Raw genomic sequence first — 27,449 nt, forward strand, 5'->3', positions numbered from 1 at the left:
TGGCAATCACCTCGAGAGGGACGGGTGGACAAATACCTGACAGCACACACACGTCTGGGCGCCTCACTGTGTCATTTGCCAGTGACCAAGTGGAGTGAGGTTGCCTCTGTTTGCCACTATTGAGTGGATTATTGTATTGGCCTTTTTATGCCAATTGCCACTGTGTGTGGACTATTAATTATGTGCTGCCTGCGTGGACCAAACCCTGTGTGGGGTATGTATATTGTTGGCCATTTTAGATTCATCCTACACTGTGAGCTATATGGTTAGAGTGGTGATTCATCCTACACTCTAAACATTGGGGTTAAAGTGGTGTTCATCCTACACTGTGAGCTACATGGTTAGAGTGGTGTTTCTTTGTATAACCAGGTAAGCTTGATTGTGTCTTATGGCACTTATAGTTATTTGTAAAATAAATATTGCTGGGTGGTTCCCAGATTGCCAACCACGTGGCATGTGGTTGTGTGTTTAGTGTTTAACTTGTTTATTATTATACTTACCTTGTCTGTTCTCCAATTACCTTTTTCCCTGTTTGTTTATATGTTTGTGGGGATTACTTCCCCTCCTTAGAATAATAAATCAGTGGAGGTTTGAATTCCTACCCTATACAATAAATATAATTTACTATTTTGGAAAAGCGCCTTGTGTACTAAATAAGAACGATATTCCATTTGTTCCATCCAGTTTAATAAAGAAGAAAACAATATACAAATAAGTCTCGGACGACTGCAGGTGTATTTACAAGTAGCGTCTCAACTTCCTGTTCCGGTCGCTGCGCTACTGTGCAGGACCGTCTGTTATAGAGGCGCTGTCTAGATATTCTCTATCTCCCCCAGAGTCTTTAACATACTGTGTAAAGGCTGAGAAATAATAATAAACAAACACACAAAAACGTGGACAAATACCTGTGTAACCCACACCCAGGCTATGTGACTATAAATCATGTGTCCATTATGTGACTAGCCCATGGAATAGTCCCTGTGCCAGGCAGGCACTCTGGTCGCCCTGGTGGATCGGCGTAAGTCCGCCCTAGGTGCAGGGGACGACACAGTGGGCCCCGGTGGGGGATCGGCTCCCGGGTCCAAAGGGGCCGGTGGTGACGCCTGAAGGACCGTGTGCAAAGCAGGCGGCGTCCCGCGCCGGGGTTGGCTCGCCAACGTGAGTACCGGTGGCGATGTGGGGACACAAGGTCGCAGTTGGGGTCAGGCAGACGTGGTGTGACAACGAGTGCTGGTGGCACGGTGACACGGGCCGCCAGGTCGTCGTAAATTGATCGAGGAGGTGGAAGGTTGTTGCGAACAGGGCTGAACCTGCGCAGGAACCTCCTGTTCCGAAGTGTACCTCCACAACACTGCCAGTCCTGTCCCATTTGTTGGGGTAGGGCCCTGTCTGGTTCTGTACACGGACCATGTCCCCTACCATGAGTGGCGGGAGGCGTTTTGTGTGCTCTGCCCAGGCATCCGCTGTGCGGATGTGGCGTTTGCGGAGAGCCTCCTCCCTTGCCGTCAGTGTCTCACGCCAGGTCTCGTGTGGTCTGTACTTCCCAGGTACAACCGGGATGAAGTCACGTATCGGGCGGCCGAAGACACACATTGCCGGAGATATTTTCGTGTCAGGGTCAGGTGTGTTACGATATTGCAGGATCGCTCTCTGCACAGCATCTGTGTCAAGCTCCCCCTTTGGGCCGGTGTTGTCAGTGATAAGGCGTTTCATTGTCTTTACCCCAATCTCAGCGCGGCAGTTGCTGTGGGGGAAGGCCACAGATGAGAGGCGGTGGTGTACGCCCCATCTGTATAGAAATGACCTGGTCTCGGTGGAGGTGAACTCTGGGCCCCCGTCTGATGTGAGCTCTTCTGGCGTCCCGTACGTCACGAAGGTGATTTATGAGGCCGGCGGCGCCCCCCGTCGCCTTCGAGATGATCGGCCAGTTTGAGTACCGGTCCACCGTCACGAGGTAGTGCACGCCCCTGTGCATGAAGAAGTCCGAACACACCGCCTGAAAAGGGTAAACAACTGGGATCGGCGGGGTTGGCGGCGCTCCAGGCTGTGAAGGTGCCATCCGGTGGCAGTGCTCGCAGTTCCTCCGAGTGGCGCTGATGTCAGCCGACATGCCTGGCCAGAACACAGAGGATTCTGCGCGGGCGGTCATCATCGATACGCCCTGGTGGGCAGCGTGTAGGGCGCTCAGCACTTCTCTGCGGAGAGAGAGTGGTATAATCACCCTGTCCTTGTACAAGACCACCCCATCAGTTGATGTGATGTTCTCACGGTACTGGTGGAAGTCACGGATCGTCGTCGGCATCTCGAATTTTGAGTCGGGGATGCCGTCCGTCGCCATTTCCTCCAGGGTGCGCATCTCACCATCGCTGCTGGTGGCCTCCCTGACACGATCCCATGTCACTGACCGCAATGATTCAAGGCCTGCAGCACACCATGCCAGGTCATCCTCCTCAGTGTCGTTGTCATTCCCTGGCTCGGTCTGGCGTAGGAAGGACAGTACATCAGTGTGCGTACTGGGTGGGAGGTGGGCGTTGTCATCTGGAAGGTCCATAAGTGATGGCCGTGTGGTGCCAACCGGCCTATGTGACATGGCGTCCGCCGCCTTGTTCCTCATGCCCGGGACATGCACAATGCGGAAACGATAACGCAAGGTCTTCTCCTTGAGGTTCCGTAGGCGTGGGTTTGGTATGTCATCGAGCGCCCTGTCTGCAAGGAGTCTCAGCAGCGGCTTATGGTCTACAGCTACAATCAAGTCCTCGCATCCCAACACAAAGTAGCGTGCCTTGTCCAATGCGTCCGCGACCGCAAGAGCCTCGCCCTCTATGGGCGCGTACCTGGACTCCGCCGCATGCGTGAATCTGCTGCCAACCAGGGTTATCTTCCACCCATCAGTGCAGCAGAAGGGTCTGACTGGCATACATCGGCAATGTTTCTGGAATAACCAGAATCCAATGCCCTCCTTTGACCAGTCGTGGCGATACATGTTGGCCTGGTTTTGTCAAAAATGCGGACACCACGCTCAATTTCTTCGACGATCACATCCTTTGACTCACGGAATATGTCTTCCAACTCCGCGGACCACTCGAAGCGTTCTCCACTCTTCAGGAGCTTCCGGAATGGCTGCATACGCTTGGCCATACTGAAGGCGTAGGCCACCTGGTTGACCAGCCCGAACCACGACCTGATGTCCGTGACATTACGTGGTTGTGGGAAGTCGTGTATCGCCTCCAGGTAGCGACTGCACGGTCGCACATCAGTCATGGTGATTGTAAAGCCAGCGAAGTCCACCGTGGGTGCGCTAAAAATGAACTTCTCCGGGTTGAGGACTATTCCATTCCGGCCGCATATGTCCAGCCACTGGACCGCCTGGAAGTAGCTCTCCTCAATCGTATCCGACCATAGTAGCGTGTCGTCTATGCACTTAGTTTTGTTGCCTATGTCCGCGACAACCTCGTCATACCGTCGCGAGTAACCGTCCCCCGATGCCATGTACCCCTGCGGGGCCGACAGGTACCGGTAGCGGCCCCATGGGGTTATGAACGTCGTCTTGTGGCGATCGTCCTTGTGTAATGGGACGCTGTGGTAACCATTCCAGGCATCGAACACAGTCTTGAGTTTCCCGTTAGGCACACATCTCGCTTGGTGGAATGGAGATTGGGTGTGGTGGGTCTCGCGGAGTGCATACTTGTTCAGGGCCTGGAAGTCGACGGTTTGCCTGTCTTCTTCGCGCAGATCACCATGCGATGACACCACGTCACCGGTGTACCGATTGGTACTTCCTCCAACACGCCGAGGCGGACGTCCTGGTCGAGGCCTGCCTTTACCTCCTCTTGCCAGTGTAGGGCCACGGGGATGGGGGTGTGACAGGCGACCGGTGTCGCATCCTCATTAAGCATGAGGCGGAGTGGTGGGCCGGTCATTTTCGGTAATGTCTGGTGGGGGCATGTGTTAAATGTGCTCTGAGCGTACAGTTCTAACAAGTGTCCCCGTAACGCCTCCCTGTTAGCCTCGATCGCCAACATGGGGAGTGTGGTTGGCCTGGTCGGCGGCTCCGCACGCCGCGGGCAGTCACATACTTCTGATGTCGCCAGATTCACCTCCCCGAGTGTTGGGAACTGGGCGGAGATCATTCCCAGGTCCACGCAGGCTGCGCGGGAGAGAAATATGCGGTCTGAGGTGTCCGTCACATACGCGATTTGGCGTGTCTCCAACCTTCGAGCGTCACCACTGTTGCCGGCGAATCTGACTACCGCAGCTCCGAGGATCCGAATTCCCTTATTGTTCGCAGCTTTCATGGTCATGGATACGGGGATGAGGTCCTCTGTGCTTAGGCCCATTTGTCGAGCGACTTTAATGCCGATCAGGCAGCTTTGGCATCCCGTATCGGCCATAGCAGGCAGGGATACTGCACGGGTGCGTTTTAGGAGGTCAAAACCCAGAGCCTTGTAATCCTCGTGCTCGGTGGTGAGAGTGAGGTTGACGTATGGCTGCGGGCTGGACGCACGCTTCATCCACTTGTCGCACATATCATCGTACAGGTGGTGAGCGAGGGGAAGCGTGCGTAACTCGCCATCTGTGCTGATTGTGCATAGCTCAACGAATGCTGCTGTCTGCTCGTCACACGTCCAGTCTGTCTCTCCGGGTGGGGGCCTAGTCGATCGGCCACCCAGGCAGGCCCTCTCGAGGTGATTCTGGCGGCCACACTTCCGACACTTTTTACCGTATGCTGGGCACTCGGCACGTCTGGCGTGCCACTGGGGTGTTTTGCCGTGGCCCACCTCGCCGCAGTGGATGCATACCCCTTCGGGCTTGGCCTTTGGTTTCTCTAGCCTGGCTCCTCCTCTGGCGCGGGTGTCCTGTTGTCTCACCCGCCTGTACGAACTGCTGACCGTGTCCGCGCTCTGAGGGTCAAGCAGGCGCGATGCCGAGCGCTTTCCAGACTCCTTAGCCTTGATATACTCGATCATGTCCTTTAGTGGCATGTTCTGGTTCTTCTCACCGAGCAGGTCGAGCTGTATTTCCGAATCTGCAATGCCACGGGCAATCACGTCTCGTAGGATCTCTTCCGTGAAGTCGTTGACTTGGTCGCACCCTGTCCTAGTGCATTTCATCTGGTACTTGCACGTGTCCGCCTGCCCCTTGATGCGGGCGTGGAACGACCGGATGGGCTCTTCATAACCCTGCCGCATGTTAGACAGGGCTGCCCGAGCTACCATGGTGTTCTCTGCGCGAACGGCGAGTGCCTTCATGGCAGCGAGGACGTCCTCCTCGTCGTTGCCCGCTAGGCTCCTGCCTGCCGCGCGTGTGAGGTCCTTCCTCGGATCCTCCTCGCAGCACTCCAGTAGCTGTGAAACTATGTCGGGCCCGACCAGCTTGGTGCCTGTTTTATACTCACCCCAGCGGGTTACGAAGTATGACCAGGCCTCGCCCGTTCCGGCCAGTGCTATGGAGGGACGCTTTAGCTTCTCCATTTTAGCATTTGCGCCCGGCGCCCAGGGGGCTGCGCCTGCGACATGTATAGTGGCGTGTACACTTAACATGGCCGCCACCACGGCCGCCGCTACATGCTCAGCTACATAGTCACAATCCTCAATAGGGCACTCTGCATTTATAAGCACCATTGTCAGTAATTTGGATGAATAATTAATAGCTTGCTTCCAATGTATAAAAATTACTTCAGACTACAGCTGTAGCTCCAAAAAAATAATCCCTTTTGGCATCTTCCGTTGGAACTAATAATAAAAGTCCACTATAATCCAATGAAAGCAAAAAAAAATCCATACCAATTGTCGACGTGTCCTGGTCCTTTAAGTCGACAAGGTGCCGTGTTGTTTGCCGACGGCTCCGTCGACTATCCGACTTTCTCCGGTCTGTTTGCGCACCTCGTCGTCCTCCTCTGATCCACAGTCCACTGATCATATCCGTTGGACTACATCCAGTTATTTGTATATAAATAAGAACGATATTCCATTTGTTCCATCCAGTTTAATAAAGAAGAAAACAATATACAAATAAGTCTCGGACGACTGCAGGTGTATTTACAAGTAGCGTCTCAACTTCCTGTTCCGGTCGCTGCGCTACCGTCTGTTATAGAGGCGCTGTCTAGATATTCTCTATGTACGTTATTACCTACCTGCCCGGGACTGTTTTGAAAGCATTTACTGAGAGAGGCTGTTTTTGCTCATGTGCAGCCGGCTCCAGTTATTATTCTGTGTGGTCCTTAGACCTTTGTACATGACAACATATAATCCCCTATTCCCCCCCCCCCCTCCCTCCCTTACACGACCAGTTAGCCCAGAATGAGCCATTTATCCTTAACTTAGCCACTCTCCCGTTAAAATAATAAAATAAAAATATGCCTCAAATATCATAGTATATTCACTTAAACCTTATACTAACATGTATAAGTTAAAACACACCGAAGAGTAAGAAAGGTGTATAGAACCAAATTATAGACACCTCAAAAAATAGAGAACATTTGTTTAAATCTTAATCTAACTTTGCCAAACTTAAACACCTAGATGAAAAGGAAGGTTATAAATACGTGTATGCAGTTCGTCCCCCAAACAAGGGTAGGCAGTATTCCGTTGTAAAGGTTGTTGTTGTTCTTCCAGATATGATTCTTGTGTATAGTCACAAATTGTTGTTTTTGTTCCAGGGCTTTCTGCATGCCATAGGGTGATATTATTCCAGAATATTCCGATATGACACAGAGTGTTGAAAGAGTCCAGAGTATTCCAAAATGGCAACTACATAGCATGACTTGCATAAAACCCATTAATCTAGCGGGCCCAAACAGCGAACCTTTACAATAATATAGTATCCGGCGTCACATATTAACCTATCTCTACATCAATGTCATCAAAGCTTGTTTGATGCCACTTTTGGTGTCCAAGTTATAACGAAGTAATCAAAAAATAAAAAAGAGAATAAGACTTAGCCTCCTCCGAGTAGTGGGTCACTCATGTAATCCTCGGCTTCTTCAGGCGAGGAAAGCTTTACCCTTATTCCATTTCTATCCATGATGGAAAGATTTGCAGGGTAGCGTAGTGTAGGTGGGAACCTCTTCTCAAAAAGACGAGTCATCACTGACTTGTAACTCGCTCGTAAGGCTACAACCTCGCGACAAAAATCTTCGTAGAAATACACTGGTTTCTCGTTGTATTGCAGATTTCCCCTCTTCTTTCGTGACGCCCGGATAATCGTATCTCTTATTCCAGTTTGACGTAGGCTAGCAATAATCACTCGCGCTTTATTGTTGTTGACGTCTCGGATGCCAATTCTGTAGCGCTGATCCACTATTGGTGTTGTAGAGAGGATATCTGATCCTAGGATTTGAGCTAACACTGTCGCGAACGAGTCGTTTGTGCAGTCAACTGATTCATCCAGTCCCACTATACGGATATTAAATCTACGGGAATGACGTTCCATTTAGAATATCTTAGCTGTTAGCTTCTTGTTGTTGTCAACTATCGTATCCGTTAGTTTCCCGTTGGCCTCATCCATCTTCACCGTTAGTTCCACAATGCCGTCATTTAAAGCCCCTTCGCCCCTTATGAATCTCAGTGTATGTTCAACCAAGGTGGCTTCAGCTACATTAATGAGTTCGGTTTGTACTGCAGCCGCTACTTTTAAATCCTCGATTTTGGATTCGATAGATTCTTTGATAGCGTCAGCCTTAGTATCAGCCTTATCGGTTAAGATCTTTATTAGTTACACAGATCAATCAGAAAATCAAGAGAGATCTAGAAAGATGGACGGTGATGCCCCTAGATTTCAGTTCAAGGATCGAAATCATTAAGATGAACATATTACCAAGGTTACTATACCTATTTCAATCCCTACCTATATTAATACCACAAAAACAATTTAGGGAATGGGATAGCCAGATATCAAGATTCATTTGGGGGGGGGGAAAAGGCCAAGGATCAGATATGTGACTCTACAATTACCAAAGGAGAAAGGAGGGATGGCAGTACCCAGTTTAGAAAGCTATTACTATGCAGCACAGCTTAGAACAGTAGCATGCTGGTGCAATGTGAACTATAAGGCCAAATGGAAAGATATAGAGACCAAAAGAGAGGGATTCAAAGTGCAGGCACTGATAGGAGATAGGGAGCTGTTCAGGAGACAGGAACAACTACTAGATCCAATTACCAGATTCACTATAAACATATGGAACACAATAGTAAAGAAATACAAGCTAGAAAAAGAATCTAAGATACTGAGATGGATAGCACACGACAACAAATTCAGACCAGGGATAGAAGACCATGGGTTCAAGAGGTGGGAACGGGGGGTATAACAGCAATGTGCACAATGACAGAAGGAGGGGAGACTGCAAAAATTGAAAGAAAGATACGGACTAGAGAATAGGGACCACTTTAGATATTTACAGATTAGGGACTACTATAACAAGGAAATAAAGCAAGATAGAGACAAAGAACAGAATGGGGTAATTAAGATAATGGTAAAGTCATACGAAGGACGGAAGGGGAGGGTGATATCAGCACTATATCAGGCAATAATGGACAGTAAGGGAAATACAACATTGTATGTAAAAGAAAAGTGGGAAAGAGAGTTGGAAATAGAGATAACAGAGGAGGAATGGTATGACACATGTAAGACACAACAAACAACCACAGGATCAAGGATATGGAGGGAGTTTGGGTGGAAAAATATAATTAGATACTTTATAACACCAGAAATACAGGGCAACTACACACCAGCAAAGAAAACATGTTGGAGGGAGTGTGGACAGGAAGGGGCGAACCATACACACATATTCTGGGGATGTCAGAAGATAAGGCACTACTGGGAAGAGATAGGAGGGATAATAAATGAAATAATAGGATACGAAATACCTCAGGGAGGCCAAGTGTTGTATTTGGGGAATCTGTCACAAGAAGGAATCCAAGGGGAAGACAAATACTTGATTAAGATATTGATAGTGGCAGCCAAGAAAGCTCTAACTATGTGGTACAAGGTAGAAGCGCCGACAAAGGATCAATGGATAGAGTTGGTAGAGGGGATACAGGACATGGAGAGAATCACACATCTGCTGAGGCTGCAAGAAGAAAAGTTTGAATGGAAATGGGGAAAATGGGAAGAATACAGGAGGGGAAGTAACGACATCACAGAGGTTTGAAAAGGATACAAGGAAATGAATAAAAATGTAAATAAATAATGCAAATGTAGAAGGGACCGAAGGACCCATGCCACACTTTTTCTTTACTCATTTTTTGTCTATTTGTTTTATATTTATGTACTGTGTATTGTCTATGAATGTTGTCTATGTATGTTGTTGAAAAAATGAAAATAAAAACTTAAGTTTAAAAAAAAAAAAAATCTTTATTAGTTTAGCAAGAGACTCTATATCGGATGAGGTGGTGGGGACGATGGAAGAGGTGGCAATTTCAGCTGTTTTTCTTTCGATCTCTTCGGCCAATTCCCGAACGGAGCCCGTATCCACAGGCGGATCCTCTGTAGCTTGTTTGGTTGCTGCGTGTGTATCTTTCTTTGGTCCCATCTCTTTCTTTGGTCCCATCTTGATTCTTTCAGTCGATATAGTTAGTTGAAGATCTCAGTTAATATATACGTCGAGGTTTAAACACATTGGTGTTGTAAAAAGTGGTTTTTGAAGCAAAAATAAAAAAGACTGGAGGAGCTGTGACCAATGCGACCATTACATGCTGACGCTAAACCGGAAGTCGATAATATGTAGATATATAATAAATAGTCCAATGAGAAAGCCCTTGATATATGTAGATATATAATAAATAGTCCAATGAGAAAGCACTTGATATATGTAGATATATAATAAATAGTCCAATGAGAAAGCCCTTGATATATGTAGATATATAATAAATAGTCCAATGAGAAAACACTTGATATATGTAGATATATAATAAATAGTCCAATGAGAAAACACTTGATATATGTAGATATTAGGGGTGCACGATATTGATTTTTTGACCCCGATATCGATAACTTTCTGCTCCTCAAGGTCGATACCGATACCGATATATATATATTTATTGTAAAAAAAAGTGAAATTATGTATATTCCTGTAGTTTTGACCTAACCAGATTTATCATGACATGAGCGTTACTACTATGAACAAAACAAAGCCAAGAGAAAAGTTTTGACTCTTCAAATAAAGTGACTATATTTATTTTTCCAAATAAATATAATTTGAGTCAATCACAAAATTCACAATCCGTCAATGTCATTAACAATGTGTTTCCGTGAACAATGAGTGAACTAAAAACCAACACGTATTGTGCTTTGTCAGTAGGGATGGGTACCGTTCACATTTGAACCGATACGGTACCGGTACCTGTGAATCGATACCGGTACCCAACGGTACCTTTTTTCGGTACTTTAGTCTCTAAAAATGTAATCTACCTACCTCAGTTGTAAAAAAAAAATCCAAACTTCAAATAACCACATTTTCGACCGTTTTCGGCTTGCCATTGCCCCGACTGCTTTGTTGTTGAATCAAGTCAAATCCTAAGTAAGCATATATTGTGCGTGTGAACGTTGACATAAAAAAAAAGTGTAAAAAATTAAATTAAAAAAGTGTAAACAAATAAATAAATAAATAAAAAAGATTATTATCGGAGCTATCAATACTTTTATCGGGTTTATCGGGATGATGTCATAATTGCTGATATCGGCCCGATAATTATCGTGCATCCCTAGTAGATATATAATAAATAGTCCAATGAGAAAGCACTTGATATATGTAGATATATAATAAATAGTCCAATGAGAAAGCACTTGATATATATAGATATATAATAAATAGTCCAATGAGAAAACACCTGATATATGTAGATATATAATAAATAGTCCAATGAGAAAACACTTGATATATGTAGATATATAATAAATAGTCCAATGAGAAAGCACCTGATAATATGTAGATATATAATATAATAATAATATATAATAGCCGGGGATTTCAATCAGGCAAATCTGTCATGCCGTCTTTCTTCCAGCACATCGTCTGCTCCACAAGGGGAGGAAATACACTCGACCACTGCTACACCCCGTTTAGAGCCGGATACAAGGCTGTACCGGCTCCACCATTAGCGGGAGCAACAAACACATCGGATCACGCCGCCATCTTTTTGGTCCCAGCGTATAAACAGAGATCACGTGACGCCGTCGTGTCACGTGAGGTAAAAAAATGGGACGACCAATCAGAGGCCACGTTTCAAGACGCACTGGATGACGCCGACTGGGGAATGTTCAGGAGGAGTAATAGTGACGTCAGCGATTTCACAGACGCTGTAGTGTCATTCATAACAACACTGGCTGACACTATCGTCCCCACAAAGAAGGCGAGGGTGTTCCCAAACCAGAAACCATGGGTGGACAGTACCATCAGAGCAGCCCTGAACTCTCGCACCACTGCTTATAACCGGGGCAGAGAGTCAGGAAACATGGAAGAGTACAAGACAACAGTCTACACTCTGCGCAAGGCTGTCAAACTTGCTAAGAGGACGTATGCCGACAAGATGGAGGCACAAATGGCACAGAATGACACAAGAGGATTATGGCAAGGACTGAGGGCTATAACTGACTACAAAGTCAGCGCCCCCTCAATGGGGAGCGACGACGCCTCCCTTGCGGACAAGCTCAACACCTTTTACGCTCGGTTTGGTGCAAACAGTGGCACTGCTAGCCCAACGGCTAGTGACGTCACTGGTGCGCCGGCTGTTGTGGAGGGGGGGGGGGCATCCGCGGGGGGGCGGGGACGCTCTCTCATTGACGGTACACAGTGTGAGAAGAGCATTTATGCAGGTGAACACCAGGAAGGCTGCTGGCCCAGACGGAATAACAGGACGCATACTTAAGTCCTGTGCCAACCAGCTAGCCCCTGTGTTCACCGCCATATTCAATCAATCCCTGGCGGAGTCGGTGGTCCCTGCCTGCTTCAAGATGTCTACCATCATCCCTGTACCGAAGAAACCCTCCCCAACATGTCCAAATGACTACAGACCGGTGGCACTCACCTCTGTGGTCATGAAATGTTTTGAGAGGCTGGTCAAGGACCACATTTGTGCCTCCCTCCCCAGTGATATGGACCCTATGCAATTTGCATACAGGACAAACAGGTCCACTGACGACGCGGTCTCCCAGGTACTGCACAGCACCCTCTCCCACCTTGACCGTCAGAAGGGGGGCTATGTAAGACTGTTGTTCATTGACTACAGCTCAGCGTTCAACACCATAGTCCCCACCAGACTGGTGGACAAGCTGATCGAGCTGGGACTGAGCTCCGCCCTGAGCGCCTGGGTACTGGACTTTCTGAGTGAAAGACCCCAGGCGGTCAGGGTGGGGGGTCAGACCTCCAACACCATCACCCTGAGCATCGGGTCACCCCAGGGCTGTGTTCTAAGCCCCCTGCTGTACTCACTCTACACACACGACTGTGTGGCCAAGTTCAGCTCCAACTCCATAGTGAAGTTCGCCGACGACACGGTGGTGGTGGGGCTGATCTCGGACAACGACGAGAAGGCCTACCGGGAGGAGGTTGAGGTACTGGAACGCTGGTGCCAGGACAACAGCCTGCTCCTGAACATTGGTAAAACCAAGGAGTTGATCGTGGATTATAGGAGAGGACAGCAGGAGACACACACACCACTGATGATTAACGGGGCTACCGTGGACAGGGTGAGCAGCTTTAAGTACCTGGGGGTCCACATCTCAGAGGATCTGACATGGTCAACACACATAGACACAGTAGTAAAGAAGGTCGAAACAGCGCCTCTACCACCTGAGACAGTTAAGGAAGTTCAGAGTATCGGGGAAGATACTCCAGTCCTTCTACTCAGGAGCTGTAGAGAGCATCTTGACCGGAAACGGAAACATCACTGCCTGGTATGGAAACAGCACGGCACAAGACAAGAAGGCCCTACAGAGAGTGGTGCGCTCAGCCGAGCGTACCACGGGTATTGCACTACCTCCCCTGCAGGTTCTATACAACAAGAGGTGCAAATCCAGAGCCTGCAGGATAATGAAAGACCCTCACCACCCCAATAACAGCCTGTTCCAGCTGCTGAGGTCAGGCAGACGCCTGCGAACCCCAGCTACTAGGACAGAGCGGCTTAGGCTCAGCTTCTTCCCCCAGGCCATCAGAGTCCTGAACAATGAACATTGAGTACCACTGTAACACTTTAGCATGAGCGGGCACACACTCAGGCCGCACGCACCCTCACTTATTGCCAAAAGGAAAGGCCACTTTAAATTAGTATTAGCAACAGTAACAGTGTATTGCACTACTATTACTACTACTGTTAACTGTCAACTGTTACCCGTCATTGCACAAATTTATTGTTACCTACTACCTGTTATTGCACAATTTTATTGCAATTTTTTTTTGTATTGGATTCTATTATATGTTATATGTTGTACCAATTGCACATTGTTGCGGGCAAGACCACCCGCATTTCATTGTATATCCGTATGCCGTGACAAATAAAACTCTTGACTTGACTTGACTATAGTCCAATGAGAAAGCCCTTGATATATGTAGATATATAGTCCAATGAGAAAGCACCTGATAATATGTAGATATATAATATATAGTACAATGAGAAAACACTTGATATATGTAGATATACTGTATAATATATAGTCCAATGAGAAAGCACTTGATATATGTGATATATTGATAGATATTTGTTGGATTATGGGGATGTAGTTTATAAACATGCTGCTGCTTCCATTCTAAAGCCCCTGGACTCTGTATTCTGCCCTTAGAATGATCACTGGTGACAGTTATGGTACTGTAGGATTTGGGTAGCGTTTTCTTAGAAGATAAAACCATCAAGACCATTATACAGGTCTAAGTTCACCTTAAGCCGAGAGAGAAAGTTCAAATGAAAGAACAGTCTATTCTCATTTCTGACCTGATATTATGCTAAATGTCAAAATTGTTGTTAGCTAACTGGATTAAGACTCCGTTAGTGGCACTCCAGGATAATCAGCAGAGATGTTGGGGTATTTGCTGCTTGATGGCTTTTTGTAGGAACAGAATGTTGCAAAAGAAATCATCTGAAGCCACTAGAAGGGCTCATTGAACAATTTCGGAGAGAGAGCACGGACAATTTGGACAACTGGATCAAAGATCCGTTCATTACGCATGGCGCAGCAGGCCACTGTCTGAGCGGGAGGCGCTCAATGATCTCTCATGTGACGAGCTACTGAAAGTCACGTTCACTGGACAGCTCCTCGCAAAGTTCTGGATATCAGTCCGGAACGAGTACCCAGTGTTGTGTAATGCTGCGCTGAGAAAGCTTGTCCCCTTCGCATCAACATACCGGAGGCCGGATTTTCAGAGTAGAGGTGGATCTCCGACAAAGCGCACGTGAATGCATTTTCTTTTCATGTTCTGGCAACATATTTTGTTTTATAAATGTGTATATACAGAAACAATTCCGTTGCTTTTGTTGATAACATATTCATTCATTTCATTGATAACACAGTGCTGTAATTTCATGCATATGCATGATCAAGTTCAACAACGTGTGCTTTTATTTTGATATTCCTTATTTCCATGTTGAAATTATGCGATACATTAACACATTCGGGGCCATTGGGATGAGTCTAATTAATGTCAAGAGGACCGGGGAATGTAAACAAACGTGGGGCTGTTTGTACAGCTAAATCTTTTTTTTTGTATCCACTTTTTCTCCCATTTTCTATATTTTCTCCCATCCCAATTTTCGTATCATCCAATTCAACCCTCCCCTGTCACGAACGCTGTTTCTTGCCTCCCACAAGCCGGCTGCAATGTGGACTAAGTCATACATAGCACAAGTCCCCTCCGGTACTTGAGGTAACAGCAGTCGCATCTTTTCACCTGCGCAGCTCGATCTCTCAGTGGCGAGGAGTAACGCGTGGGAGGCTCACGCTGCCCCCGACACTTCCTGATCCTACTGCGCAGGCGCACCAACCGACCTGTAGGAGTCGCTGTCCACAATGCCCGATCCCCACCCATCAGTTTCCCACCCCCTAATACGGCCAATGTGGATTAGTATGAACGACCAGCTAAACGGAAAGCAATGTGGAGCGCTGGGCTCGAACAGGCGAGCCCAGCGTCTCCGCATTCGTGGCGAGCGCCTTGCCCACTACGCCACGTAGCCGCCTTTGTACAGCTAAATCTATACTTTATAGTATTGCTATCTGTCCATTCTCATTGTCAATTAAGTCCATAAACCGTCCCTTCAAAATGGCTTAAAGAAAAAAATAATCATCAATAGGTTCTCATTATATAGCGCCGTGAATATAAGCGTTTGAGACTAGTATATTTTCTGGAAGGCTGGATAAAGGGCTAATAGCTGCTAACGTTATATCCAATGGCATTTCCGTTTTACAGATGCTACAGAAATAACTCAAACTGCATATGATCGGCACGATCCCAAAGCATGTATGCATGAAAGGGGGGGGGGGGGGCGGGGGACGTTGTTTATTATTATTGATTACCAATAACCGTGTTCGTCTAACTAGCCACATAGGCCGATCGCCTGGATGGCTATCACAATGCCCGATCGGGCTGTAATTTACGTGAAAAAGATCTTACCATGAGCCGGTTGGATCCCCCGGAGCATTTCCCCGTTATCGATCACCATCTGGTAGATCGATATGTCCATTGGCTGATGATAAATCCCATTGCATAGTGAAATCCGCAATTCAAAACGTATCCCGTGCAACAGACAATAGCTATCGCTTCAGATGAGTAGAAAACTACATTAGAGATCCAAAAAAAGAAAGACAACTTCTGCCACAGGGAACACTCTATTATCGCGATAACGCCCCTAAGAGGATCTGGCCGGTATTGCATGTTGGCGAATTCAAAGAGTAGGGTAAATCTGCAGTGCCGCTCGGCGACCTTGAATAGGTTATTAAAATGGAATAAAAGCAATAACAACTTGCCACGGATATATCCGTGCTTCTGTCCACAACAGGTGGAATCGAAACACGGAGTTCTCCGTGCTTGGGCGCCATTGTGTTAAGTGTGGGGTCGCCAAAAAGAATCCTAAATAAAATGGGGGGGGTCGTGGTCTAAACGTTTGTGAGAACCCCTGGTCTAAGTGTATACAGTTCAGTAGAAACCCTCAGCCCCTCCTCTCTCTCACCTGTGATGCGGGCGTGGAGAGAGTGTTTCCTCCTCCTTCCTCCTCCCTCCTCCTGAGAGGCACTCTGCACCGCCTCCACCGCCGCTCTGCGGAGCGCCTCGTCAAACACAGCCAGGACTTCGTTGGGAAAGGCGTTGAAATAGTCCCCGACCTGTAGGCGTTAAAAGGGAGGATCTGTGTTTATGTTTATTGTTACAAAGGGTCAGATTAAACCGAATATATATATTTATTGCTTGAGATCCCTTGTATAATATTTGTATATCGTTTGATATCCCTTGTATATTATTTGTATATATACACGGAATATCCCTTTACCTGGGTACAAACCAGAGTAATATGCGCTCTCCTTTTGGACAGCGACCCCTAGGCGCCAGCGACCAAGCCCCCAACGGCAAGTTCAAAGGCAACTCCGGGCATGTCTCAACATGTCCAGGGTCTGCGTAGTAATACGAGACAGAACTGAGGTTGGCACTAGATAATTCACCTTACGTATAAATACGGCGCAGGTGTACACAGCAGCACTTGTCTTCTAAAACCTTGATGCCTTCACCACGAGACAACGTGCAGTGAAGTGAGCAACTTTGCCTCTAAATAGAGCCTTGAGAACCGCGTGCGAATAGATTGCTAAAGTGTCAGAGTTTAACGCAGTACCGCTGAGTTCGACTTATTCTAATGTGAAGTAATAGTCTATCATTTATAGTGTATCGTGCGGCTACCGTTCTTCAGTGACCAGCATTACCACCGGTTCGTAGTGTATATAGCTAGTGCACTTATCCAGGCTGGGCGGCCTAAACTCGTGCCCCCACCCGAGGAGTCCTAGACGAGAACCGTTGGATATGTACACCGGAGAACCTACACCGGCGACTGCAGAACCATTTCTGGTTGGATTATATTGCTTTGGTACCGTGACTGCTGGAGCAGAGAACCGTCGACCCCACTATCGTTTGGGATCTACCCCCCGTGAGGATCATCACTCGAGCCCGCCTCTAGGAAGAGGCTGGCTAGCTGTCTTCCATGCTGTCGAGCATACTGGATTATAGCTGTTGCTTTGTCTACTGATCAAGGGAGTACTGCACTGGCTCCTGTATCTGGAACCTCGTTATTCCTCGTTGACCCAGACTTTGTACCCGAACATTCCTCTACCCCGGCCGGCCTTACACCCGGAGGGAACCCCCCAGTGTCTCCAGCTGGTACTAGTGTGCCCCATGTAATTGCTATGCCACAGGTGGCGTCAGTTTAGACCCATCTTAGTATTCATACTATTCTCATTGACTTACGCTCTTGACTTACTTTACGTGTGTTCTTCGCCATACAAGCGCAAGCATAAATTCTCAATCTGTAACCTAACGTTGCTTGATAATAATAAATACCCTCTAAATAGTACTTTATGTGTCATTGCCGTATTCTTGTGTGGGTGTTCACCATATATATATTCATGTACTGTATGGCCAGTAATTAAAGTACATAACTAGTAGTGGTTTAATATACCATACTCTTTAATACAGTCAGGGAATTGTACCCCTCAGTTACATTTATGTTTATGTTTATTTAGGATCCCCATTAGCTTTTGCACTTGACAAAAGCTATTCTTCCTGGGGTCCGGCACCTAAAACAATACAACGATATTCAAGACATTACATCATTATCAACATCAATTACATCATTATCAACATCATTAACAATATAATCCTCAGTTAAGGATGACATTGTACAAGATACTTATTAGTATAAAGTATTAAAATAAAAGAAATAGTGCTTCCTGAGCAGCACTCACTGCCATCAACATAAATACAATTAACAAACAGTCAATTGGTTTTCACCACTATGCCATAAGGGTTCAGTGCATGCTCGTTAGTAGATGGTATTTAATTTTTTTTCTTGAAAGTGGTTTTGGATTCTATTTCAGCAAAGTAGCGTGGCAATGAGTTCCATTCCATGAATGCTCTGTAAGTCACAGAAGATTTGAGTAGATTTGTTCTGGGTTTAGGTGCCAGTAGCTTGCCTGACGTAGCTTGTCTGGTCATATGGTCATGTTCTTCTCATATGTAAACTATATGATCATAAAAATACTGTGGTTTTTTGACAACTTGAAGATATCTGAGAAAAGTAATGAGACGAGATTGCAGACGTGTCTCAACCGGAAGCCATGATACATTTCTGTGCATAACTCCAATGTTAGTGCGCTTTGAACAGCTAGTCTGGCAGCCTTATTTTGAGCTATTTGTAGTTTCTGTATATGTGTTTTTGCTGCTGATGACCATATGACCGGACAGTACTCAAGATGTGACAAAACCAGAGCCTGGATGACTTCTTTCAAAGTGTTAAACACTTTGTGCATTTTCTTGTCACAGCTATGCTCCTTCCTATTTTTGTTACGATACTGTCAATTTGCTTTGTCCACTTTAAACCCGAATCAATGTCAAGCAACTTAGCCTCTTTTACCTGTTCCACTGGCTGACCAGCCAGTGTCAGGCTTAATTGTGGATCACTGCTTAATATGTGCCTGGATCCGAACACCATTGCTTTTGTTTTTGCAATGTTGAGTACCAGTTTGTTATTGTTGACCCAGTCTGTTATGGCTTTACGCTCTATTTTAAGTAGATTGTTTAACTCACTACATGTTGATGCTGTACTGTACATTGTCAAATCATCAGCATACATGATTACACTGGATTTATTTAATACAGAATCTGTGATGTCTGTGATGTCGTCAAACGGCGACCTCTAGACCCAAGAAAGTTCAATCATGTGTGAACATGAGCTGCTCTCTCCTAAAGCCAGAAACAGAGGTAAGACTTAAACCTGGGATGTAACCAAGTATAAAGTCTGGAGCTGCTCCATAGACAATGAATGGGAGAGTGTTTTGTGGACCCTCAAGATGTGTGTTCTCATTCACTCACACATTCACACACCGATGGCAGAGGCGACCATGCAAGGTGCCAACCTGCACATCGGGAGCAATTTGGGGTTAAGTGTCGTCTTGCTCAAGGACACTTCGACACGCTGCCCAGGAGGAGCGGGAATCGAACCGGGAACCTCCGGATTACCAGACGACTGCTCTACCTCCTGAGCTCTACCTCCTCTACCTGAGCTCTACCTCCTGCTCGCCATGTCGCCCCAACAACATTCCAACAGATTTGTCCTGAGCTTATTAAAAGGGTAAATGCTGAAATCTACTTTGTGTGAACTGCCGAGTAGGTTTCAGCATGCATGGCCAGGCCTTGTACAGACAGGAGCACAGCCCCATTGACTTTAGCTGTACATTGTAACATAACATAACTGTATATTGTATAGTATTGTATATAGGACTCATTACCTTTCATTCTTAAGCTTAGCATTGTATTGTATTTTATCTTAGTACTTTTTATCATGTCTATTTTATTATTCAATTTTATTATTTATATTTTTTGCACAATCAAGGCGGGCATGACCACCTTCATTTCACTACATGTCTCATGTATGTATGTGACGAATACATCTCTTTACATTGGTTTTGTGGCTAACCAGCCGGAGCGGAGGGCATCCAGCGTGGACTGTGCCGAGAAAGGACTCATATCCATCCACAACATCATTGGTAAGTTCTGAACTTTATTAATGAAAGGATATTCCAACTATTTCAAATGTGAGGCCAGACTTTAGAGCAATGAACCTGGGGTGACGGGCCCGTTTCTCCGCTGCCCCAACCCTCTAGAACTCTCTGCCTACACACATCAGGACCTCCGTCTCACTCCCTTCCTCCAAAAAAGCACACTTGTGTCTTTTAAACTGCACCTGTTAGCCCGTCATTGTTTGGTTCATGTGTGTCTATTGTATTTGTTTTATTATTTTGTAATGTTCTCGCCATGTGGCCCCGGGTCATTATTGTAAATGAGACCGGCTGGTTCTCAATTAACTTACCTGGTTAAATAAAGGCTAAAAACTAACAACAACAAAAAATACCTCACCTCTTCAAATCTGCTTTCAATCTCTGATCATATTTTGTATTTTCTTTTGTATTTCAACTGTTTTCCATTATCGTATGTAATAAAAAAGAAATCTCTCCTTTGTTCTGATTGTACTTGTTCTTGTTTACTTGTGTCCTGAAAAGCGCTCATACTGTAAATGTAATGTATTATTATTATTACAGAGACAAAAAGAGACAAAAACATGGCTGCCATCACCTCCATATTGGCTTCGAAAAGCGTCATGGCGTTGACAACCACGGGGTGGTGGGCGTCCTCATCGGTGTCCGTGACGATCTGCAGGATGTCGCCACGGTGATGCTCTGTCACATAGGACTCGAACACCTGGCCAATCAGGGCTTCCTGCTCCGGGCTCATCACCATGATGAAGGGGTGGAGCTCCGGGGCACTGGGGTGAGAAATCAATACATGTTAACAAGGGGAGTGGCCAGCGTCATTGATGATGCAACTTAGGATCTAAAGGTTCCCGATTCAATCCCCGCTCCTCCCGACAGCAGCTCTACAGACTATCTCAGTCTGATCAACACTGCTATTGTTTAACCGTGGGGGGATTTTGTCAGTTGACTTCTATTTGACGTTCAATGGAGTGACAGCATCCAGTGTAAATTACAAGGTGTTTCAAAAGAGCAGTCCAGGCTGGGTGGTTCAGATAGTCTCATGATATTTGAGAACTTCCTCTGCTAGCTAGACTAGACATAGCTAGACTTTCCTCCTTCATAGACAAAAGGGCCTTGGTAACTTTGGCAAATGTGCTGATTCAATGTAATTTTGATTATGCCTGCTCCTCCAGGTTCACAGCCATCTCCATAAAACTTAAAAACAAAACAAATGAGTGAGGGGGATCCTGAGCCTACATTACACCCCCAGAACCCACCTCTTCCCCTCTCACTGAGCCTACACCCCCAGAACCCACCTCCTCCCCTCTCACTGAGCCTACACCCCCAGAACCCACCTCCTCCCCTCTCACTGAGCCTACACCCCAGAACCCACCTCCTCCCCTCTCACTGAGCCTACACCCCCAGAACCCACCTCCTCCCCTCTCACTGAGCCTACACCCCCAGAACCCACCTCCTCCCCTCTCACTGAGCCTACACCCCCAGAACCCACCTCCTCCCCTCTCACTGAGCCTACACCCCCAGAACCCACCTCCTCCCCTCTCACTGAGCCTACACCCCCAGAACCCACCTCCTCCCCTCTCACTGAGCCTACACCCCCAGAACCCACCTCCTCCCCTCTCACTGAGCCTACACCCCCAGAACCCACCTCCTCCCCTCTCACTGAGCCTACACCCCCAGAACCCACCTCCTCCCCTCTCACTGAGCCTACACCCCCAGAACCCACCTCCTCCCCTCTCACTGAGCCTACACCCCCAGAACCCACCTCCTCCCCTCTCACTGAGCCTACACCCCCAGAACCCACCTCCTCCCCTCTCACTGAGCCTACACCCCCAGAACCCACCTCCTCCCCTCTCACTGAGCCTACACCCCCAGAACCCACCTCCTCCCCTCTCACTGAGCCTACACCCCCAGAACCCACCTCCTCCCCTCTCACTGAGCCTACACCCCCAGAACCCACCTCCTCCCCTCTCACTGAGCCTACACCCCCAGAACCCACCTCCTCCCCTCTCACTGAGCCTACACCCCCAGAACCCACCTCCTCCCCTCTCACTGAGCCTACACCCCCAGAACCCACCTCCTCCCCTCTCACTGAGCCTACACCCCCAGAACCCACCTCCTCCCCTCTCACTGAGCCTACACCCCCAGAACCCACCTCCTCCCCTCTCACTGAGCCTACACCCCCAGAACCCACCTCCTCGCCTCTCACTTCCTCAGCCTCAGGTGGCTCAGAGTGGAGGAGAGGGTCTCTCAAATTAAACTGTGTCTGGTCCACAGGATGTTTAAACGGGAGGCTCCACGCTACCTCACTGACTATTTTTGTGAAGTCAGTGACGTACACGGCTACTCCACCAGAGGGAGCTCCACCAACATCGTACCCTTCCAATTTAAAACGTTAATGGGCAAATGTACCTTTTTATATTCTGCAGCAATTTTATGGAACAGACTACCTGAAAATATAAAAGCTACTTGCTTCCAGGTTGACCTTCAAGACCTCCTTAACAAAATGGCTGCAAAACGGTTTGTTTTTGTATCTGTCCCCTGTATTGGTTTTAAATATTGGAACCCCTGTACAGTAGGGTCATTGTTATTTGGTGAGGTCTCTATTAGGGATGAACCGATCCGATATTGATATCGGATATCGGCCCTGATATGACAAAATTATTTTTTATAATAATAATGTAATATAATAATAAATAAAATAATAAATAACAATTCAGTACATTTATATCTATGTGTTAATTTGTTACATTTTGTTTCACTAAGTTAGGAAAGTAATGTTTTAAATCAAGCCTGATGTTGCCTTGCACAAAAGAATGATCCCAGTCTCTTCCACACAGTGAGGCATACAGTTTATTAACACAATGGGGACCAGCCACGAGTTAACTCGGGTTTCGGTGCCATGCGTTGTGGACCAGAGCCACGAGTTAACTCATGGCAAGTTGTTATTGTTTTATTCCATATTAATCACCGTATCAATGTCCCCGATCGACTCTGCAGATCTACCTGCATATCTGATTTCCGCAACATGCAATACCGGCCAGATCCTCTTAGGGGCGCCATCGCTCCACTGCAGTATCATTGAGGGCGAATGGGGAAACATTTTTTACTGTCTATGGGCGTTTCATATGAGCCTGGATCCCTAACGACCATCCTCCACCGTTGATCACGTTTCGATTAGCAGATTTCAGCCTGGAATAATGGGATTTATGGATCTGCAATCCAATGGACATATCGATCTACCAGATGCCGATGAATAATGGGGAAATGCTGCCGGCTATCACATGGGCTGACGGTAAGACATTATTAACCTAAATTATAGCCGGATTGGAGCTTGTTGTAAAACGCAAGCGATCGATCAGTGAATGTGGCTACTTGAACGCACACTGTATTGCTAATCAATAATACTAATCGGCGTCCCCCGCCGCCCCCATTTCATCCATAGATGCTCTGTAATAGTCTGGATGCTAAGCAGTTTGTTTTATTTCATTCGTGTATATATACAACAGAAATGCCGTTCGATATAACGTGACTAGCCTTTAGCCCTATACATAGCTTTCCAGAAAAAAACCGAGACGAAAACTGCGATAAAGCTTATATTCACGGCGCTATAAAATGACAACCAACCGATGGATTTTTATTTTCTTTAAGCCATTATGAAGGCACGGTTTATGCACTCAAGTGACAATGAGAATGGACAGATAGCAATACTATAAAGTATAGATATAACGCTACAAAGACACATCGGTTTGTTGACCATATTACACTGCAAACCGTGGTCGTCAAAGTGTTAATTGAACAATGGGTATCGGATCGGTACTCTGTATTGGATCGGTACTCGGTATCGGCCGATACTACCAAAGCCCAGGTATCGGTATCGTCACTCTATTGATGTGAAGTATTGTTTTTGTTTTTATATCTTGTTTTATGTTCCCTGCGCACACACACGCTCACATATGCACACTTACATTCACTTCACTTCACAAGGACCACAATGGAAACAAGCTCTAGGGCTTTATTGTGTTATTATCCTTTTGATCAATATTCTTTGTATTTAATTGACATTGCACAATCCATGTTTTATTGCTTCAATAAAGACATCAATCAATCAAAAAGGTTGCAGATTCAATCCCGGCTCCTCCCGACAGTGTGTTGAAGTGTCCTTGAGCAAGGCACTGAACCCTTAAGCCTTAACTGCTCCAGGAGACCACTCTGAAGAAATGTATGTGTTGGGGACTGTGTGTGTGTGTATGCCAAAAGACTCAAAGATTTAAATTGGCCTTGTGTAAATTGACAATAAAGCAATCCTAAAGATGTCGCACAAAAAAATGGTAAACGGTGCATTTATCCAAAGCGCTTTACAATTTTGTTCCTCACATTCACCCACTCACTCACACACACACACAGAGGCAACCATGCAAGGTGCCAACCTGCTCATCGGGAGCAATTAGTTAGGGGTTGAGACACTTCGACACGCTGCCCAGGAGGAGCGGGAAATCAAACCGGTAACCTTCCGACTACCAGACGAGCGCTCTCCTGAGCAGGGATGTGCACAGGTACGGGCTATTGTTACCCGGGCAACAGCCTGTTTACTCTGATTGGCTGAGTTGCCCCTCTGGGGAGCCTTTTTATATCATTTTTTTACATAAAAAAAATTACAAGCAGCTCCGCTGCAAATACAAGGAGGGGCAAGAAGAAGGCACACTGCCGCACCCCCTGGTGCTCCCACGGTTGAAAACCATCACGCTAAAGTGCCCTTTTGATTGGCGAAAAAGAGAGGATGTGCCCCATTTTTGGTGCCCTTTTTTTTTATATTCATTGATATGAGATATAAATACAATCAAATAGGCCCTACTTCGTTTTTGATGTTACAGTGAATGAAGTATATACAATTTAGCAAAAAATGTCTAGCTAAATCTAATTTTGAATTGTATGTATTGTATTCAATAGCAATATCAACTCTCAATCACCTGAGTTCAAAGAGTTTATATCTGCAATTATGTACTGATTTGCACTGAGAGTAAATTTTTTGTAATATCATTCATCTTTAAAATGTAAAACAATCTAAATATTTTGAATAGATTTGTGATTTTGGTGTCAGGTTTCGGTGTAGATTTGCAGGTTGTAGATAGTGGAGGGGTGCCCCTTTTCCAGGTTAGAGCAATAGCCCCTCCAAAATGTGTGTGTGCACGTCCCTGCTCCTGAGCCACTGTCGCCCCCAATGTGCTGAATGAATGAAAACTTTATTTAACAGATTGCAGAATGGGTACAATACACTGTACGGCTCAATACACACAATTGTTAAGGGGATGCAGACCAGAGAAAGACTTTTGTCTTGTTTACATCAGGGTCCAAACCCTGATGTCCAAACCCCCCCACCCCCTCCTAATAGACAGTCTCCTCCCCACTGCATGTATATACTCTCTCCCCGCCGTATGTATATTTCTCTCCCACCCACCCACCCCCTCCTAGTGTACAGTCCCCTCCCCATCATATGTATATACTCTGTCAGGATCTATGGGTAACAGTACTGTATATTTGAATACCGTTTATGTCACAAATGTATCAGTACTAAATACCTGTATGTCCCTATGCCATAAATGTCATGTATGTTGTGTATGTCATAAATGTCAATATGAATTGAAAATGGGGGACCCTGATTTAAACAAGACAAACGTCTTTCTCTGGTCTGCATCCCCTTAACAATTGTGTGTATTGAGCCGTACTGTATTGTACCCATTCTGCAATCTGTTAAATAAAGTTTTCATTCATTCATTCACATTCATTCATCATTCAGTCCCCCATTTTCAATTCATCATAATATGACATACATGACATACAGATTAGACAGTACTGCTACATCTACTGGTGATCTACTGAGCTCCATTTATGATACTGTTTGTGGCAGTCAACGCCACCATCAGTTCGATTATTAAACAGTTGAATAATGTCAGGTTGTCATGGTGATGTTTACGTCCATATCTGAGTTCACGTTAGATTAACAACATAATTCATAAATAAATAGCCGACCAGACCTGACGTTTTTTTTTTTTTTTTTTTTCAACCGCAGCTTGACGCATTGAGCAAACTAAATAAAATCACAGATTTATGACGGGTTAGAGTAGGTACTGTACATACCCCTATCTTTGAAGAAGTTGGTATACTTCTCTAGTTGCGTGTTGTGCTCTGTTCGTCTCTCTCTTCCGTAACACTTCACAACTTCCCGCTGCTCCTTCTTCTTCTTCTGTTCGGTTTTACGGCGGCTGGCATCCAACAAGTTGCATTACCGCCACCTACTGTTGGAGTGTGCTTCAATTCTAATAATAATAATAATAATAATAATAATAATAATAATAATAATAATAATAATAATAATAATAATAATAATAATAATAATAATAATAATAATAATAATAATAATAATAATAATAATAATAATAATAATAATAATAATAATAATAATAATAATAATAATAATAATAATAATAATAATAATAAAATAAGTTAATTCATTACTCATTCATGCTGTCTCTCTCAGGTATGTAAATATACTATCTATACAACATTGTTGTTTAAACCACATATCTATTTTTATTGATTTTCTCCAGGGTCCATACAAACAATTCACAATCATTTATCCGAGCCTTCTGTAGTACAATTTTCCTCCAGGGTTACTAAATTTGAGTTAAAGTGCAGAAGTACAAGTACACCAATGAGGACCAAAACAGTCAATAACAGTCAATATAGTAAATCTGAGAAATCTTGGGTGATTTTAATCTAAATTGGTTGACTAGTCACTATTGGACAGAGGTGTGTGTGGTCATCTCAACCTAACCCAACTGATTACTGAGCCTACCAGTCTAATTTAAAGTGATTTGAAGTCAACTCTAGTAGATCTGATCTTATCCAATAGGAGTGAGACAATTGTTGCTTCTGGTGTCTTTGACCTTGGAATAAGGGACCTTTGCCCCATAGCCTGCATTAGGGATATGTGACTAAAGAAAGTTAAACCATGAGTTGTTGTCAAGAGACACTTTAGTCTCTGTATAGTTCTATAGTTGAATCAAGAATCAAGAGGTTTATTTGTCACATCATACCAGGGCATACAGTGAAATGCGGGTGGTCATGCCCGCATTGATTGTGCAAAATACAATAATAAAAATAGGCACAGGAAAAAAAAAGAAAAAATAGGTAAGACACAAGATATGCATGATAAAAAAATACATGCTAAGTTCCTGAGAAACTGGTTCCTATACACTACTATACAATTTACAATTTTAACTCTTAATGTATCTGATTGATTGAAAATATTAACAGATTGCAGAATGGGTACAATACATACAGCTCAATACACACAATTGTTAAGGGGATGCAGACCAGAGAAAGACTTTCGTCTTGTTTACATCAGGGTCCCCTCATTTTCAATTCATCATAACATATAATGACATACATAATAATAATAATAATAATAATAATAATAATAATAATAATAATAATAATAATAATAATAATAATAATAATAATAATAATAATAATAATAATAATAATAATAATAATAATAATAATAATAATAATAATAATAATAATAATAATAATAATAATAATAATAATAATAATAATAATAATAATAATAATAATAATAATAATAATAATAATAATAATAATAATAATGATAATGATAATGATAATAATAATAATAATAATAATAATAATAATAATAA

General features: G+C 45.0%; 1 protein-coding gene across 1 annotated transcript in view; it reads right to left on the bottom strand.

Annotated features, from left to right (window-relative positions):
- Positions 1-25,925, bottom strand: part of mcm9 (minichromosome maintenance 9 homologous recombination repair factor) — a 121,296-nt gene extending 95,371 nt beyond the window's left edge. Inside the window, exons 1-3 of the mRNA XM_084314167.1 lie at positions 25,867-25,925; positions 20,312-20,501; positions 16,152-16,302 (exon numbers count right to left, since the gene is read on the bottom strand). Coding sequence (XP_084170293.1) covers positions 16,152-16,302; positions 20,312-20,476 — 316 coding nt within the window. The 5' untranslated portion in view covers positions 20,477-20,501; positions 25,867-25,925. The remainder of the gene's footprint in view (positions 1-16,151; positions 16,303-20,311; positions 20,502-25,866) is intronic.
- Positions 25,926-27,449: the final 1,524 nt, after the last annotated feature.

This window comes from Notolepis coatsorum, assembly GCF_963971535.1.
Source record: "Notolepis coatsorum genome assembly, chromosome: 5".
In the NCBI taxonomy this organism is placed as follows: Eukaryota; Metazoa; Chordata; class Actinopteri; order Aulopiformes; family Paralepididae; genus Notolepis; species Notolepis coatsorum.